Source organism: Vulpes lagopus, unplaced genomic scaffold (assembly GCF_018345385.1).
Source record: "Vulpes lagopus strain Blue_001 unplaced genomic scaffold, ASM1834538v1 ctg517, whole genome shotgun sequence".
Lineage (NCBI taxonomy): Eukaryota > Metazoa > Chordata > Mammalia > Carnivora > Canidae > Vulpes > Vulpes lagopus.
Genome location: NW_024570880.1, coordinates 1 through 16,212, shown reverse-complemented (window position 1 = coordinate 16,212; position 16,212 = coordinate 1). Strand labels below are relative to the sequence as shown.

The window sequence follows — 16,212 nt, the reverse complement described above, 5'->3', positions numbered from 1 at the left end:
GCCATGATTTTCCAAATCATGCTCCACCCAGCTGTCGGAATTGTGAATAAGCTTTTGGGCTTAGATATCAATTGGTTAAATGATCCTAATACAGCGCTTTACTGTGTGGCTTTCCTAACAGCTTGGCTAAATAGTGGGATTAAACTTCCTGTATTTTTCAGCAGGACTTGGTAATATCGACGATAGCATCTACGAACGTGCCTCTCTTGATGGGGCAAGCCCGCTACAACAATTTTTCCACTTAACCTTACAGGTTTGTCACCAATCATGTTTTATACCCTTGTGGTCAACATCATTCAAGCCTTCAGTCATTTGGACAAATCAAAATCTTGACAGAAGGTGGGCCAAACGAAACAACCAACGTGATAGTGTACTCTATTTACCGTGATGCCTTCTTTAACTACAAGTTTGGTAGTGCAGCGGCACAATCGGTTATCTTATTTATCATTATCATGCTCATCACGCTTGTGATGTTCAAAGTTGAAAAGAAAGGAGTGAAATACTAATGGAACAAATGGGAGAAATGGAACTCTATTGTCAAGAAACGCTCACGCAAGAGCAAATTGTTGATATCAAGGAAACTATGCGTGCCAAGACTCTAGCTAAGAAAAGGGCTAAAACAGGTTTTCGCTTGTTGACCAATATCGTGGTGGCTTTGATTATTTTGTTGCCACTCTTGTACGCAGTAAGCATTGCCTTTATGCCATCTGGTGAGTTGTTTACCACTGAGCTAAACCTCTTCCCAAAAAATCCGACCCTTGATAACTTTAAAAATGCCATCACGCAAGTACCGTTGATGCGATTCATCCTGAATTCTTTCATCATTGCGAGTTGCATTACGGTTGGTCAGATTATTTCTTGCTCGCTAGCTGCCTTTGCCTTCTCGTTTTTAGAATTCAAAGGAAAAGGCATTCTCTTCATGATTGTCATGGCTACCATGATGGTGCCTGGAGAGGCAACTATTATCTCAAACTATTTAACCGTTGGTAAGCTTGGAGTATTGGATACTTATCCTGTACTGATTGTCCCTTACTTAACGTCGGCGATGGGAATCTTCCTCTTCCGCCAATTCTATATGACTTTCCCTAAATCTTTGTATGAATCAGCTAAATTAGACGGTTGCTCTAACTTGACTTTTATCATCAAAATCTTGCTTCCTTTGACCAAACCAGCGATTGGTGCTATGGCGGTTTACACCTTCATCAACGCATGGAACCTTTATATGTGGCCATTGTTGGTAACAGGTTCTGAGTCAATGCGAACTGTTCAGGATCGGGATTAGTATGTTAAATAGTGTGGATTCGCAATCTATCACTTTGATGATTGCTGGTGTTGTGATGATTATCATCCCATCTATCGCTATCTTTGTTGTTGGTCAAAAACAACTGATTCGTGGCCTTTTCTCAGGTGCCGTTAAAGGTTAAGAGAAAAGCATCCGACTTACTTTTTACTCAATTTAATGTGTTAATTAAAATTTTTTAAGGAGATATATAAACCTAATGAAGAAAAAAATCATGGCAGGGCTTCTTGCTACAACAATGACGCTTGGTACTTTGACTGGTTGTGGTAGCTCATCAACCTCATCAAGCAAAACGGACAACGTTGAAGTTGAAACCGTTGAAATGGCTGCAGCTAACGAAGTTAGCGGTACAGAAATCACTTTCTGGCATTCTATGGGTGGCTCTGTTGCCAAAGCAATGGACGAATTGGTGGACCGTTTTCAACGAAGAAAACGAATACGGTATCACGGTTAACGCTCAATACCAAGGGGAATACGATGATTCTCTAAACAAATTGAAGAGTGCGCAAATCGGAAACATGGGAGCAGACCTTGTCCAAGTTTATGAAATTGGAACACGTTTCATGATTGAATCTGGTTGGACTGTTCCAATGCAAAACATGGTTGACGCTGATAACTACGACCTTTCTCAAATCGAGCCAAACTTGTCAGCTTACTACACTATTGATGACCAATTGTACTCAATGCCATTTAACTCATCAACACCAATCATGTACTACAACAAGGACATCTTTGACAAAGCTGGCATAACAGAAATTCCAGATAGCTTGGAAGAGCTTAGCGAAGTTGGTGGTCAATTGATGGAAAAAGGTGGCGCTGACCAAGTTATCTCTCTTGGTATTTATGGTTGGTTCTTCGAGCAATTCATCAGCAAACAAGGCCTTGATTACGCAAATAACGGCAACGGTCGTGAAGACATTGCCACAGCAGTTGCCTTTGACGAAAATGGAGCTGCTGAAAACATCCTTTCAATCTGGAAAGAATTGAACGACAAAGGTTATGCACCAAACGTTGGTCGTGGTGGCGATGCTGGTCTTGCTGACTTCTCATCAGGTAAATCAGCTATCACCTCTTGGTTCAACAGCATCACTTAACCAAATCCTTCAAGACGTTAACGGTAAATTTGAAGTAGGAACAGCTTACTTCCCTAAAATCAGCTCATCTGACGAAGGTGGCGTATCAATCGGTGGTGCATCACTTTGGGCTTTGAACAACAACGATCCGAAAAAACTTCGTGCAACTTGGGAATTTGTTAAATTCTTGATCTCACCAGAATCACAAGCTTTCTGGAACGCTTCAACTGGTTACTTCCCTGTAACAGTAGCTGCTCACGAAGAGCAAGTCTTCAAAGACAACATTGCCAAATACCCACAATTTGAAACGGCGATTGAGCAATTGCACGCTTCTTCACCTGAATATTGCTGGTGCATTGCTAAGTGTATTCCCTGAAGCACGTTCTATTGTTGAAACAGAAATTGAAAAAAACCATCAATGGTGAACAAAAGTGTTGATGAAGCTGTTGAAAGCATGTCATCTTCAATCAACGACGCTATTGAAGAGTATAACCTTGTAAATGAATAATAGAGTGCTACAATAGAGTTATGAAGCAGGGCGGGATGAGGTATTATCCCCCTGTTTCGTTTTTTATGAGCATTATTAAAGAATTGTTGGGAGTGAGAAAATGAAAACCGTTAGTATTTTTGCCCATAGAGGAGCCAGTCATCAGGCCCCTGAAAACACCCTTGAAGCCTTTCAAAAAGCCGTTGACCAAGGAGTTGATGGTATTGAATTAGACGTTCAAATGACCAAAGACCAAGTGCTTGTGGTTGCCCACGATGAGCAGTTGGAGCGTGTCAGCAATGGAAAAGGTTACCTAAAAGACCATACTTTTCAAGAATTGCGCGCCTTGGATTTTTCATGTGGACACGATGAATACAGTCAGGTAAAGATTCCGACCTTGGCTGAAGTTTTGGAATTGGTCAAAGATAGCGACATTGTCCTTAATATTGAACTAAAGACGAGTTTGTTTTGGTACCCAGGTATCGAGGATGCCACGGTTCAATTGGTGCAAGAAAAAAGCATGGAAGACCGTGTGATTTATTCATCGTTTAACCATTATAGCATCCAAAAAATCAAGACCCTTGCCCGCAAGCCCAGACTGCCTATCTCTTTTTTGATGTCATTGTTGATGCAGAACATTACACGCTTAATGCTGGTGTGCCAGCCATTCATCCTTGTTTTTGCCAATTGCTCATGCCTGAGATTTTAGAGCGTTATAAGAATTCAGATGTGAAAGTGGCGTGTCTGGACAGTGGATGAGCCACAGTTAATCAAGCAATTCATGGCAGCAGGAGTGGATGCCATCATTACAATGAGCCAGAGTTAGCCTTGAAAATACGTCGTGAAATGGAGGAAAACAAATGTTAGGCAAGAAGAAATTATTCTTATTTGATATTGACGGTACGGTTTGTTTGGGTGACAAATTGATACCCAGGGGTTAAACCTTTTTTACAAGACATCAAGCAAAGTGGTGGTCAATTTATTTTTGTTACAATAACGCCACAAAAAGCGTTGCTGATTATGTGACCTTTTTCAAAGGACTGGGTGTGGCTTGTGATGAGGCCAATTTTATCACGGCTTCGTACGTGACGGTGTACTATTTAAAAACGCACTATCCTGACCAATTGATTTATGTTTTGGGAACAGATTCTTTACAAGAAGAACTCAAATGCAACGGTATTCGTGTGACAACGGATTGCCATGAAGAAGGCATTGCTTGCGTCCTTGTGTCTTATGATAATCAACTCACTTACGACAAATTAGTGGATGTTTGCTGGTTATTGACCAAGGCAGATGTGGATTATGTGGCAACTAATCCTGACATGGTCTGTCCTGTGGAATTTGGCTATGTACCAGATTGTGGAGCTATTGTGAAATGATAGCCCATGCGGTCAAAAAAGAGCCTTACTATATCGGTAAACCTGAAACGGCTATGGTGGATTTTGCCTTAAAACAAAACCCTTACACCAAGGAAGAAACCATGTTGGTTGGTGATCGTTTGTACACCGATATTCGTTGTGGGAAAAAAGCAGGCGTGGATACGGTCTTGGTTTTGACAGGTGAAACCACTAATGCAGATGTTTCTGCGAGTGTCGAAAAAACCATTACGTGGAAAATTCAGTAGCAACCTTGTACAAGAAATGGAGGAAAGACAGACAATACCTTCATCACAATGAAGAAAGTGAGGTTGGTTAAGACCAAATCCGCACCTAGCTTCCTAAAAAATTCGGTTTTTGTTAGCCTTTTTTCAATAAAATATGCTACAATAAAAGTAATTTATGTTTGGAGGAAACTATGGCTTAGTAAAAATTGTCTATGCTAGCATGACAGGAAATACAGAAGAAATTGCTGATATTGTTGGAAATGCCTTTGAGTCACTAGGACATACCGTTGAAGTGGACGAATGCACAACTGTTGACGCAGCTGATTTTGAAGATGCCGATGTGGCTATCGTGGCATCATATACTTATGGTGATGGGGATCTACCAGATGAAATCGTTGATTTCTACGAAGACCTTGCTGATGTTGATTTGGCAGATAAAGTCTTTGGTGTGGTTGGTTCTGGTGATACCTTCTACGATTATTTCTGTAAAGCCGTTGATGATTTTGAAGCTCAGTTTGCTCTAACAGGAGCAACTAAAGGAGCTGAGTCTGTGAAGGTGGACTTGTCAGCTGATGATGAGGACATCCAAAAATTAGAGGCATTTGCGCAAGCTATTTCCCAAAAAGTCAATGGATAATAGATGAAAAGGGGTCTTCAGAAGACCTCTTTTTTACTGAAGGTGTCAGGATTCCCTTTTCATTAGATAAGGACTTATAGTATAATAAAAAGACAATAGTAAGCAATCTTATTGGGAAAGACTAATGATTTAAGGGTGAAACGATGAAAAAAGTGAAGTATGGCTATGATGAACTCCGCCGCTTCTTGGTGTTGTTTGGTGTGGTTCTAGTTCTAGGTTATTTTATTCTTTATGTGATTGGGCACTGGGAATTGCTGGTGCGTTTTTGGGAATCCAATTCGCAAGCTGAAATCAATCGAGTGATTTCCCAGCTTCGTCATAAGACTATTTTGAATTTTGTAGTCTTGGTTATTCTGACGGCTGTGACGGCGGCTATTCCATTTATGTCTAATGCCATTTTTGCCATTTTTAATGGGTGGTTTATGGTCCTTATATCGGCTTGGCATGAATTTGCTGGGAAATGTCTTGGGGAATTTTATCTTTATCAAGTTGCTCAATGTCGTGGATATCACCGATAGTGAAAACAAATTGAAAAAGCGTTTTAGTGGCATTCAAGCGCTAGAAAACAAGAATTATGGGATTATTTTAGGCTACATGATTCCTGTTGTACCAACGATTTTGATCAATTATCATGTAGCAGAAGAAAAGCTTCCTTGGCGCAAATGGCTGCTCTATGTTACCATTGGGGTGGCTCCGAGTAGTCTAATTTATGCCTTGGGTGGTGACGCTGTGATTGCTGGTAATGTCAGACGTTTGATTGTGCTTGGTGTGATTATCGCTCTTGGTTATGTCTTAGTAACCGTGATTAGACGCCGAAATAACAACAAAATGTAAAAGGAAAGTGCAGCTTAAAGAATGGTAAGAAAAAACAATGATAGATTTAGATGTGACGCGCCAAAAAATTGATGCCATAGATGCAGACTTGGTGGCGCTTTTGGAAGAACGTATGCAACTAGTCAATGATGTCGTCGCTTACAAAAAAAACGGTTGGCAAGCCAATCTTAGACACAAGCCGTGAACACGCCGTCCTTCAAAAAGTAGCCGATAGGGTTCAAGAAAAAGCATTTGAGGATACGATTGTTAATACTTTTTCAGATATCATGAAACGTTCCCGCGACTACCAAGCTACACAAATAGACTAGACTATTTTGCTAAAAAAACTCTCGCGAAAATGGTTTCTATCTCTTTACACAACTTACCTTTTTTGCTAGAATAGTAAGAGTGTGTGATGGACACACGAAATACGGCTAATCCGCTGGGACAAGCACTTATGATTAGTAAGATAGGAGAAAAATAGAATGAATCCATTAATTCAAAGTTTGACTGAAAGTCAATTACGTACTGACATCCCTACATTCCACCCTGGTGATACTGTTCGTGTTCACGCGAAAGTTGTCGAAGGAAACCGCGAACGTGTCCAAATCTTCGAAGGTGTGGTTATTTCTCGTAAAGGTCAAGGGATCTCAGAAATGTACACAGTTCGTAAAATGTCAAGTGGTATCGGGGTAGAACGTACTTTCCCAGTTCATACACCACGTGTTGAAAAAATCGAAGTTGTTCGTCATGGTAAAGTGCGTCGTGCTAAACTTTACTACTTGCGTGCATTGCAAGGTAAAGCAGCTCGTATTAAAGAAATCCGTCGTTAATGAGCACTGCTATGTAACGAGAAAAATCTGTCCTCGGGACAGATTTTTTCATAACTCCCCTTAGTTCAATGGATATAACAACTCCCTCCTAAGGAGTAGTTGCTGGTTCGATTCCGGCAGGGGAGATCCACGTTTCTAAGGTAGCTGGTCATTTGGACGAAGACAGATGACGAATTGGCATAAGAAAGGCGTTTTTCTCATATACGCCTTTTAAAGTTCTTCTGAGTTTAGCTATTTTTAGACAAGATGTTTTATAATAGAGACAAGTATTTTACCTAAAATACCTATCTCTATTGTGATGAAAAATGAAGGAAGTATCATGGCAAAAAGAAAGTATTCAATTGAAAGTCGTGTTGATTATTCGGTGATTTTACCCGTTTTTTTCCTGTTGTTGATTGGTTTGGTAGCCATTTACATTGCCACCTCAACTGACAGTCCCACTGCGGTGATGAAGGTCATGACGCAACAAGTGGTCTGGATACTTTTGGGTTGCGGTATTGCCTTTGTTGTCATGCTCTTTAGCACGGAATTTCTATGGAAAATCACGCCTTATCTATATGGTTTGGGTTTGGTTTTGATGGTTTTGCCCTTGATCTTTTACAGTCCAGCCTTGGTTGAATCCACAGGGGCTAAAAACTGGGTAACTATTGGATCGGTGACCTTATTTCAGCCGTCCGAATTATGAAAGTGTCCTATATTTTGATGCTGTCGCGGTATTCCATTTGGTTCCGACAAAAATACAAGGAAGATTCCTTAGCAAATGACTGGAAATTATTGGTGTCTTTGCCTTGATTACCTTGCCCGTCATGATTTTACTTGGCTTGCAAAAAGACTTAGGAACAGCCATGGTTTTTGCGGCTATTTCTATCTGGTTTAGTGCTTTTATCAGGGATTTCTTGGTGGATTATCGCTCCTGTTTTGATCTTAGTGGTCCTATTGATCGGGGTTTCTTGATGATCTCCTGTTTCCGCACGGCAAAGATTTGTTGCATAGTTGGGGATGGATACTTACCAAATTAACCGTATTTCTGCTTGGTTGGACCCATTCTCTTACGCGAGAACATCGCCCTATCAACAAACACAAGGAATGATTTCGATTGGTAGTGGTGGATTTGCCGGAAAAGGCTTTAACGTCATTGATTTATCGGTGCCTGTTCGTGAAAGTGATATGATTTTTACGGTTATTGCAGAGGACTTTGGTTTTCTTGGTAGTGTGGCTGTGCTTGGGCTTTACCTCTTATTGATTTACCGTATGATTCACGTTATTTTTGAGTCAAATAACCGTTTTTACTCTTACATTGCGACTGGTTATATCATGATGATTTTGTTCCACATTTTTGAAAATATCGGTGCTGCGCTAGGCATTTTGCCTTTGACAGGGATTCCATTGCCTTTTATCTCTCAAGGGGGGTCATCGCTCATCACCAATCTAATCTGTGTGGGCTTGATTTTGTCGATGAGTTACCAAAATAACCTGCACCGAGAAGAAGAAATGCGAAAACATTTTAGACGCAGTGATCGCTATTAAAAAGTTGGGGAAACCCAGCTTTTTTTATGAAAACATTCCTTGAAAACGACATGGATTCTACTATAAAAATTGTCTAAAATGTGATATAATAAACACATGAAATTATCGTGATTATATATGGGATTTGGGAGGTACGTTGCTCGATAATTATGAAATATCGACACAAGCTTTCGTAGATACCCTCAAAACATTTGGAAAACAAGCCTCACACGACGAGGTGTACAGTAAATTAAAGGAGTCAACGGACGCTGCTATTGCCCGATTTATCCCTGATCAACCTCAGTTTTTAAAGGCATACAAGGAAAAAGAGGCTGAACTGTTGGAGTCGCCTATTTATTTCCTGGAGCGCGTGAGGTCTTGCAGGCTATTGTGGCTGATGGCGGGCGAAATTTCTTGGTGTCTCACCGCAACAAGTTAGTGCTGGACATTTTGAAAAAGACCCAGCTCTTGCCCTATTTCACAGAAGTGGTGACCTCAGAAAGTGGTTTTGCCCGTAAGCCTAATCCAGAGTCCATGTTGTACCTCAAGAAAAAGTATGATATCAAGGACGCTTTGGTTATTGGTGATCGTGATATTGATAGGCAAGCTGGTCAGGCGGCAGGCTTTGATACGTTATTAGTTGATGGGACCAAGTCCCTAATGGAGATAGTGAAATAATGACGGAAGAAACGAAAAATTTATCAGAATTAGCAAAGGAATATGATGCGAGCCAAATCCAAGTTTTAGAAGGCTTTGGAAGCTGTTCGTATGCGACCAGGGATGTACATTGGTTCGACCTCAAAAGAAGGTCTGCATCACTTGGTTTGGGAGATTGTTGACAATTCGATTGACGAAGCTCTAGCAGGCTTTGCCACGCACATCGAAGTCTTTATCGAAAAAGACAATTCCATCACTGTTGTGGATGACGGTCGTGGGATTCTGTTGACATTCAAGAAAAAACAGGACGTCCAGCCGTTGAAACCGTCTTCACGGTCTTACACGCCGGTGGTAAATTTGGCGGCGGAGGCTATAAGGTTTCAGGTGGTTTGCACGGGGTTGGTTCATCTGTTGTTAATGCTTTATCAACGCAGCTAGATGTTTCTGTCTATCGTGATGGACATATCTATTACCAAGAGTATTTCAAAGGGCAGGTTCAGGACGATTTGAAGGTTGTCGGCGAAACGGATCGCCACGGAACAACCGTTCATTTCACACCAGATCCTAAGATCTTTACAGAAACGACGACTTTTGATTTTGACAAATTAGCCAAACGTATCCAAGAGTTGGCTTTCTTAAACAAAGGCTTGCGGATTTCCATCACCGATCGACGCGAAGAGCTAGAGCAGGAAAAACATTTCCATTACGAAGGTGGTATTTCAAGTTATGTTGCCTTCATCAATGAAAATAAAGACGTGATTTCCCAACACCGATCTACACTTCAGGTGAAATGGATGGTATTTCGGTTGAAGTGGCCATGCAATACACAACTGGTTACCACGAAACGCTCATGAGCTTTGCCAATAATATTCATACCCATGAGGGTGGAACTCACGAACAAGGTTTCCGAACAGCTTTGACGCGTGTGATTAATGATTACGCTCGCCAAAACAAGCTCATTAAGGAAAAAGAGGACAATTTGACAGGTGAAGATGTCCGTGAAGGCTTGACTGCCGTGATTTCGGTCAAACACCCAAACCCACAATTTGAAGGGCAAACCAAAACTAAGCTGGGCAATTCAGAAGTGGTGAAAATCACCAACCGTTTGTTCAGCGAAGCTTTTGGACGTTTCTTGTTAGAAAATCCTCAGATTGCCAAGAAAATCGTTGAAAAAGGGATTTTGGCTTCCAAAGCTCGCATTGCAGCAAAACGAGCTCGTGAAGTGACCCGTAAGAAATCAGGCTTGAAATCTCAAACCTTCCTGGCAAATTGGCAGATTGCTCGTCAAACGACCCATCAATGAATGAATTGTTTATCGTTGAGGGGGATTCAGCCGGTGGTTCTGCCAAATCAGGCCGTAACCGTGAACACCAAGCCATTTTGCCAATTCGTGGTAAAATTTTGAATGTGGAAAAAGCCAGCATGGATAAAATTTTAGCCAACGAAGAAATTCGCAGCTTGTTTACAGCTATGGGAACTGGTTTTGGGGCTGATTTTGATGTGTCAAAAGCTCGTTATCACAAATTGGTTATCATGACCGATGCCGATGTTGACGGTGCCCACATTCGTACCTTGCTTTTGACCTTGATTTACCGCTTTATGCGTCCTATTTTGGAGGCTGGCTATGTCTATATTGCTCAACCACCAATTTATGGGGTCAAAGTGGGAAGTGAAATTAAAGAATACATCCAGCCTGGTGCCAATCAGGAAGCCGAATTGCAAGCAGCGATGGAGCGTTATAAAGAAGGACGCTCTAAACCAACGGTTCAGCGTTACAAAGGGTTAGGAGAGATGGACGATCATCAGCTTTGGGAAACAACAATGGATCCAGAAAACCGATTGATGGCAAGGGTTTCTGTTGATGATGCCGCTGAAGCAGATAAAATTTTCGATATGCTGATGGGAGATCGAGTGGAACCTCGTCGAGTTTTCATTGAAGAAAATGCGGTCTATAGCACGCTTGATTTTTAATGAGAAAGATGAGTAAAAATGCTGCATACTCTCTTTAAGTATGTTATAATCGTAATGTTATAGATATTTTACGATAAAAAGACAATTTATAAGGAGTTTTAAATGTCGAGCGGAATTATATTACTGCTTGTGGCAATTGTTTTAATCATCATCATTGCTTACTTAGTCGGTGTGGTTGTGCGCAAGCGAAATGATTCATTGATTGCAACTTTAGAAGAAAAGAAGCAGTCCTTATTTGCTTTACCGGTCAACGATGAAATTGAAGCTGTTAAGAGCCTTCATTTGATTGGTCAAAGTCAGACAACTTTTCGTGAATGGAATCAAAAATGGGTAGATCTTTCTCTCAATTCTTTTTCTGATATTGAAAATCATATCTTTGAAGCTGAAAATCTTAACAACAGCTTTAAATTCATCAAAGCCAAACATGAGATTGACAACGTTGAAAGCCAATTGAACGTCATCGAAGAAGACATCAATGCCATTCGTGAGGCTCTCTCAGTCTTGAAAGAACAAGAAGAGAAAAACAGTGCTCGTGTCAAACACGCTTTGGATTTATACGAAACCCTTCAAGCTTCTATCTCGGAAAAAGAGGACAATTTTGGTTCTACGATGCCTGAGATTGACAAGCAATTGAAAAATATCGAAACCGAGTTTTCTCAATTTGTCACATTGAACTCAACAGGGGATCCCGTTGAGGCTTCTGAAGTTTTGGATCGTGCTGAAGAGCATACCATTGCACTTGGTCAAATTTCAGAACAAATCCCAGCAATTGTTGCGAAACTAGAAGATGATTTTCCTGATCAAATGGATGATTTGGAACAAGGTTATCGCCGTTTGCTAGAGCAAATTACCACTTTGCTGAAAAAGATATCGAAACCCGTTTCCAAGAAATCCGCGATGCCATTCGTGCCAACTCTTCAGAGTTAGTCACACTTGATTTGGACCGTGCTCGTAATGAAAATGAACGTATTCAAAGCAAGATCGACACCATGTATGAGTTGTTTGAACGCGAAATTGCAGCGCATAAATTGGCTTTGAAAGACAGCAAGATTATTCCAGATTATTTGGCACACGCAAAAGCCAACAACGACAAGTTGGAAAATGAAATCAAACGCCTATCCCATAAATATATTTTAGGGGATAGCGACAGTTTGAGTCTTCGTTCATTTGCTCAAAAATTAGAAGAAATTGATCTTGAAGTGATGCCAATTGTTGAAGCCTTTGGTACACAAGAACGTCCATTTACTGAGTTGCAATTGATTTTTGACAAGACTTTGAAAACCCTTGACTCTGTTGAAGAAGGTCAAATGGAAGTCTTTGAACAAGTCAAAAACATTGAAGAAATCGAAACAGTGGCTCGTCAAAAACTGGAAAAATACATCAATCGTTTGCACATGATCAAACGTTATATGAAAAACGCAATTTGCCAGGTATTCCACAAGATTTCTTGAGTACTTTCTTCACGACAAGTTCTCAATTAGAAGCCTTGATTAGTGAATTGAGTCGTGGACGTATTGACATTGATGCTGTGGCTCGTCTGACAGATGTTGCAACAGCTGCCATTGCCAATCTTGAAGAAGCAACTTACCAAGTCGTGCAAAATGCAACATTGACTGAGCAACTCTTACAATATTCAAACCGTTACCGTAGCTTTGACCAAGCGTTCAAAATAGTTTCGAACACGCATTGAAATTGTTTGAAGTGGATAATGATTACCAAGCGTCATTTGATGAAATTTCATATGCTCTTGAAACTGTTGAACCAGGTGTTACAGACCGCTTCGTTTCATCATATGAAAAAACACGTGAACAAATTCGTTTTTAATCAGCTAAGAAGGCCATATGGTCTTCTTCTTTTTTGTCTAAAATTGTATAAATATAAAAAATCTTATTTTAAGCTTGCTATTTTTAGAATTTTCTTGTAAAATATTTTTAAATCATAGTAAAGCGATGATAGAAAAAGCCCAAGACAACAGACAGAGAGTGCTCGGTGGTGAGAAGAGTGTGCAATCCTTGGGTGACACATTCTTGAGCGCGTGTGCGAACTCAGCAGATAGTAGTGCACGACGGGCGGATTCACGTTACGAATCAGAAGTCACGTACTTCATGAGAACAGTTGAGGCGACTGGCTGTTGAATCAAAGGTGGAACCACGTTTTGAACGTCCTTGCAATTTTTTTGCGAGGGCGTTTTTTTGAACATCAAAAAGAGAAAGGGTATGTTTATGGCAAAGATTAAAGGATTACGGGCGATTGAGCCTTATGTTGCTGGCAGTCAGCCAAGCGGCGAGCACATTATCAAATTGAATACCAATGAAAATGCTTATGGACCAAGTCCAAAGGTGGCGGATGCTTTTCCTCATTTTGATGCCCATCGCTTGCGCAAGTATTCCACTTTGAACCAAGAAGCCTTGCGGGTGGCACTAGCCAAGCAACATGGTCTTGACCCTAGTCAAATTATTATTGGCAATGGGTCGGATGACATTTTGTCTATGGCTGTTCTTGCTTTTTTTAACAGTGGACAACCTGTTTTGTTTCCAGATTTGACTTATGGGTTTTATAAGGTTTGGGCGGACTTGTACCACATTCCTTTTATCGAAGTGCCGCTCAATCAAGCTTTTGAAATAGATGTGGAAGATTATATGAGGGATTGTGGGGGCATTGTTTTGGCAAATCCCAATGCGCCGACAGGCATTTACAAGTCCCTTGATGATTTGGAAAAACTTATCAAAGCTCATCCTGATGTGGTGGTTATCGTTGATGAGGCTTATATCAATTTTGGAGGGAAAACGGCTCTGCCTTTGCTGAAGAAATACGATAATCTGTTTATCACACGAACCTTTTCCAAGGATGCTTCACTGGCGGGCTTGCGCGTTGGTTACGGTATCGGAAATCCCAACTTGATGGCGGTCATCAATGCAGTGAAAAATGCCATCAATCCTTACAATGTTGATTTGATTGCGGAAGAATTGGCAGTCGCGGCAGTGGAATCTTGGGACTATTACGAAGGTACTTGCCAAAAAATCATGGCGACACGGCACTGGTTTAGTGAGGCGCTTTCTCAGCTAGGTTTTACTGTTTTGGAGTCGCAAACCAATTTTGTATTGGCAGAATGCCCAAATCACGAAGCACCAGCCTTATTTGATTACCTGCAAGCCCATCATATTCATGTGCGGTATTTTCCAAAAGTTAAACGCCTTCAAAATCATCTGCGGATTTCTATTGGAAATCAGGCGGAGATGGGGCAGGTTATTGTAGTGATTAAGGCTTTTCAAGAGGCATCATAAGATGCAAGCAGGAGTTGAGCGTATGAAAAAGACAACATTACCTGTCGGCATGCACGATAAATTATTTAAGCGTGCGCGTGTGACTTATACCATTGAGCGTGATATTAGTGATTTTTTGATGAGCCAAGGCTTTCATCGCATCGAAACCCCAACTTTTAGAGCATTTTGAAGTGTTTAATGACAGTGTGACGAGCAATCATTACCATTTTTTGATAAAAGCGGAGAATTGCTGACGCTACGTCCTGACATTACGAGTCAGATTGGGCGTGTTATCGCCTCAACACAGGTGGAAACGCCTATTAAATTTTCTTATTCAGGAAAGGTGTTTAAGTACAATGAGGAAATGCGTGGCTTGGACCAATGAGCACACCAAGCTGGGATTGAAATTGTGGGCTACCCTGCCAAGGAAGCGGTTTGTGAAGCTATTGTTTCAGCCAAAAAAGCTCTGGATATTGCAGGCATTCATCTTACCAATTTGAATTGTCCCATGCAGCGATTTTGCAGACGATTTTTGAAACCTTGGCTTTGCCACAAGATGCTGGGGAAGCATTGGCACAAGCCATTCGGGACAAAAATATAACCCAGCTAAACACTTTTACCAAGCGCTACCCAAGCGAATTGGACGCTTTCTTGAAAGCTCTACCTTTCTTGTTCGGGAAAGCTATCAGGTCTTGGATAAAGCACGATACTTGGTGGAAAATGAAAGGATTTTAGCAGCCCTTGACTGACTTGGAAATGCTTCTAGAGCAAGTGTCAGATGTCTTGACAGAAAGCTATATTGATTTGGCCCAAATGCCTACCATGCCTTATTACACAGGGGTGATGTTCAAGGTATTTGGGAATAAAGTGCCAGATGCTTTTGCGTCAGGTGGGCGTTACGATAAATTGTTTTGAACGATTTGGTGCTACAAAATTGACCGCAGTTGGGTGGGCAGTAGATATTGATGCCATTTACCAAGCGGTGCATGACCATTTAGAAGGAGGTGCTTAATGACTCATAAAATAACCATCGCTCTAACCAAAGGGCGTATTGAAAAAGATACGGTGAAACTCTTAGAAAAAGTTGGTTTTGATATGTCTTTTATGGACAATAAAGGGCGAAATTTGATTTTTGAAAGTCCTGACAAAACCTTGCGATTTTTACTGGTCAAGGCGCCTGATGTGACCACTTATGTGCGGCATGGGGTGGCTGACCTTGGGGTAGTTGGCAAGGACGTGCTGATTGAACACCCGACTGGCTATTTAGAAATGCTGGATTTGAATTTTGGATTGTGTAAGTTTTCCGTGGCTTCGACCCAAAATTATAATCCCTACGACCACAAGCGTAAGCGCATTGCCACAAAATACCCAACGATTGCGACGGATTATTTTAACAGCAAGGGGGAGGATGTAGAGATTATTTCCATTCAAGGAAGTGTTGAGATTGCCCCCGTGATTGGTTTGGCGGATGCTATTGTTGATATCGTAGAAACGGGAAACACACTGGCTGCAAATGGTTTGACTGTTTATGAGGATATTTGCCGTATCTCGGCGCGCTTGATTGTCAATAAAGCAGCATTGAAAAACAACCCAGAAATTATGCCTTTTATTCAAAAACTGGAAACGATTGTTGGAAATGAGGAGGTAGCTTTTATATGAAACGCTTAACAGGAACGACCAAAGAGATTTCAGAACTCTTGTACCAAGAACAACTGGAATTGAGCAAGGACAACCGTGACGTGGACGACGTGGTTCGTCAGATTTTGGAAGATGTCAAGAAAAATGGCGACCAAGCCCTAAGAAAGTATTCTGAAACCTTTGACAAGATTAGCCTTGATGATTTTGAGGTGGGATCCGATTTAATTGACCAAGCTTTTGCGACCATTGATGCAGATGTCTTAGAAGCCCTCAAACGCGCCAAGCCAATATTGAAAGCTATCACAAGCAACAATTGGAAACAGGGTTTGAGGACGCTCCTAGTGATGGTGTCATTCGTGGGCAACTGGTTCGTCCCATTGAACGTGTGGGGGTTTACGTTCCAGGTGGGACGGCAGGGCCCATCCTTCATC

General features: G+C 41.2%; 5 protein-coding genes and 1 non-coding gene across 6 annotated transcripts; all 6 read left to right on the top strand.

Moving 5' to 3' along the window:
- The first annotated feature begins 523 nt into the window (after positions 1-523).
- On the top strand, positions 524-1,282 carry LOC121483919 (sn-glycerol-3-phosphate transport system permease protein UgpE-like). Its single transcript, XM_041742433.1, has one exon. It carries the CDS (start codon positions 524-526, stop codon positions 1,280-1,282), a length of 759 nt encoding a protein of 252 aa, XP_041598367.1.
- A 536-nt stretch (positions 1,283-1,818) lies between these two features.
- On the top strand, positions 1,819-2,749 carry LOC121483918 (sn-glycerol-3-phosphate-binding periplasmic protein UgpB-like). The gene is made up of 2 exons (XM_041742432.1): positions 1,819-2,353; positions 2,409-2,749. Exons 1-2 carry the CDS (start codon positions 1,819-1,821, stop codon positions 2,747-2,749), a joined length of 876 nt encoding a protein of 291 aa, XP_041598366.1.
- A 1,934-nt stretch (positions 2,750-4,683) lies between these two features.
- Positions 4,684-5,100, top strand: LOC121483917 (probable flavodoxin 2). Its single transcript, XM_041742431.1, has one exon. It carries the CDS (start codon positions 4,684-4,686, stop codon positions 5,098-5,100), a length of 417 nt encoding a protein of 138 aa, XP_041598365.1.
- Positions 5,101-6,800: 1,700 nt separating this feature from the next.
- Positions 6,801-6,872, top strand: TRNAR-CCU. Its single transcript has one exon. It is a non-coding gene; the product is annotated as a tRNA-Arg (tRNA).
- A 6,230-nt stretch (positions 6,873-13,102) lies between these two features.
- Positions 13,103-14,164, top strand: LOC121483916 (histidinol-phosphate aminotransferase-like). Its single transcript, XM_041742430.1, has one exon. It carries the CDS (start codon positions 13,103-13,105, stop codon positions 14,162-14,164), a length of 1,062 nt encoding a protein of 353 aa, XP_041598364.1.
- Positions 14,165-15,154: 990 nt separating this feature from the next.
- Positions 15,155-15,802, top strand: LOC121483915 (ATP phosphoribosyltransferase). The gene has a single exon (XM_041742429.1). It carries the CDS (start codon positions 15,155-15,157, stop codon positions 15,800-15,802), a length of 648 nt encoding a protein of 215 aa, XP_041598363.1.
- Positions 15,803-16,212: the final 410 nt, after the last annotated feature.

Excerpts from the sequence above, each read along its gene's own strand:
- LOC121483919 (XM_041742433.1), top strand. The coding sequence starts at position 524 with ATGGAACTCTATTGTCAAGAAACGCTCACGCAAGAGCAAATTGTTGAT.
- LOC121483918 (XM_041742432.1), top strand. The coding sequence starts at position 1,819 with ATGGGAGCAGACCTTGTCCAAGTTTATGAAATTGGAACACGTTTCATG. Across the intron at positions 2,354-2,408 it reads TCTTGCTGACTTCTCATCAG|ACGTTAACGGTAAATTTGAA; the intron begins GTAAATCAGCTA and ends AAATCCTTCAAG.
- LOC121483917 (XM_041742431.1), top strand. The coding sequence starts at position 4,684 with ATGACAGGAAATACAGAAGAAATTGCTGATATTGTTGGAAATGCCTTT.
- LOC121483916 (XM_041742430.1), top strand. The coding sequence starts at position 13,103 with ATGGCAAAGATTAAAGGATTACGGGCGATTGAGCCTTATGTTGCTGGC.
- LOC121483915 (XM_041742429.1), top strand. The coding sequence starts at position 15,155 with ATGACTCATAAAATAACCATCGCTCTAACCAAAGGGCGTATTGAAAAA.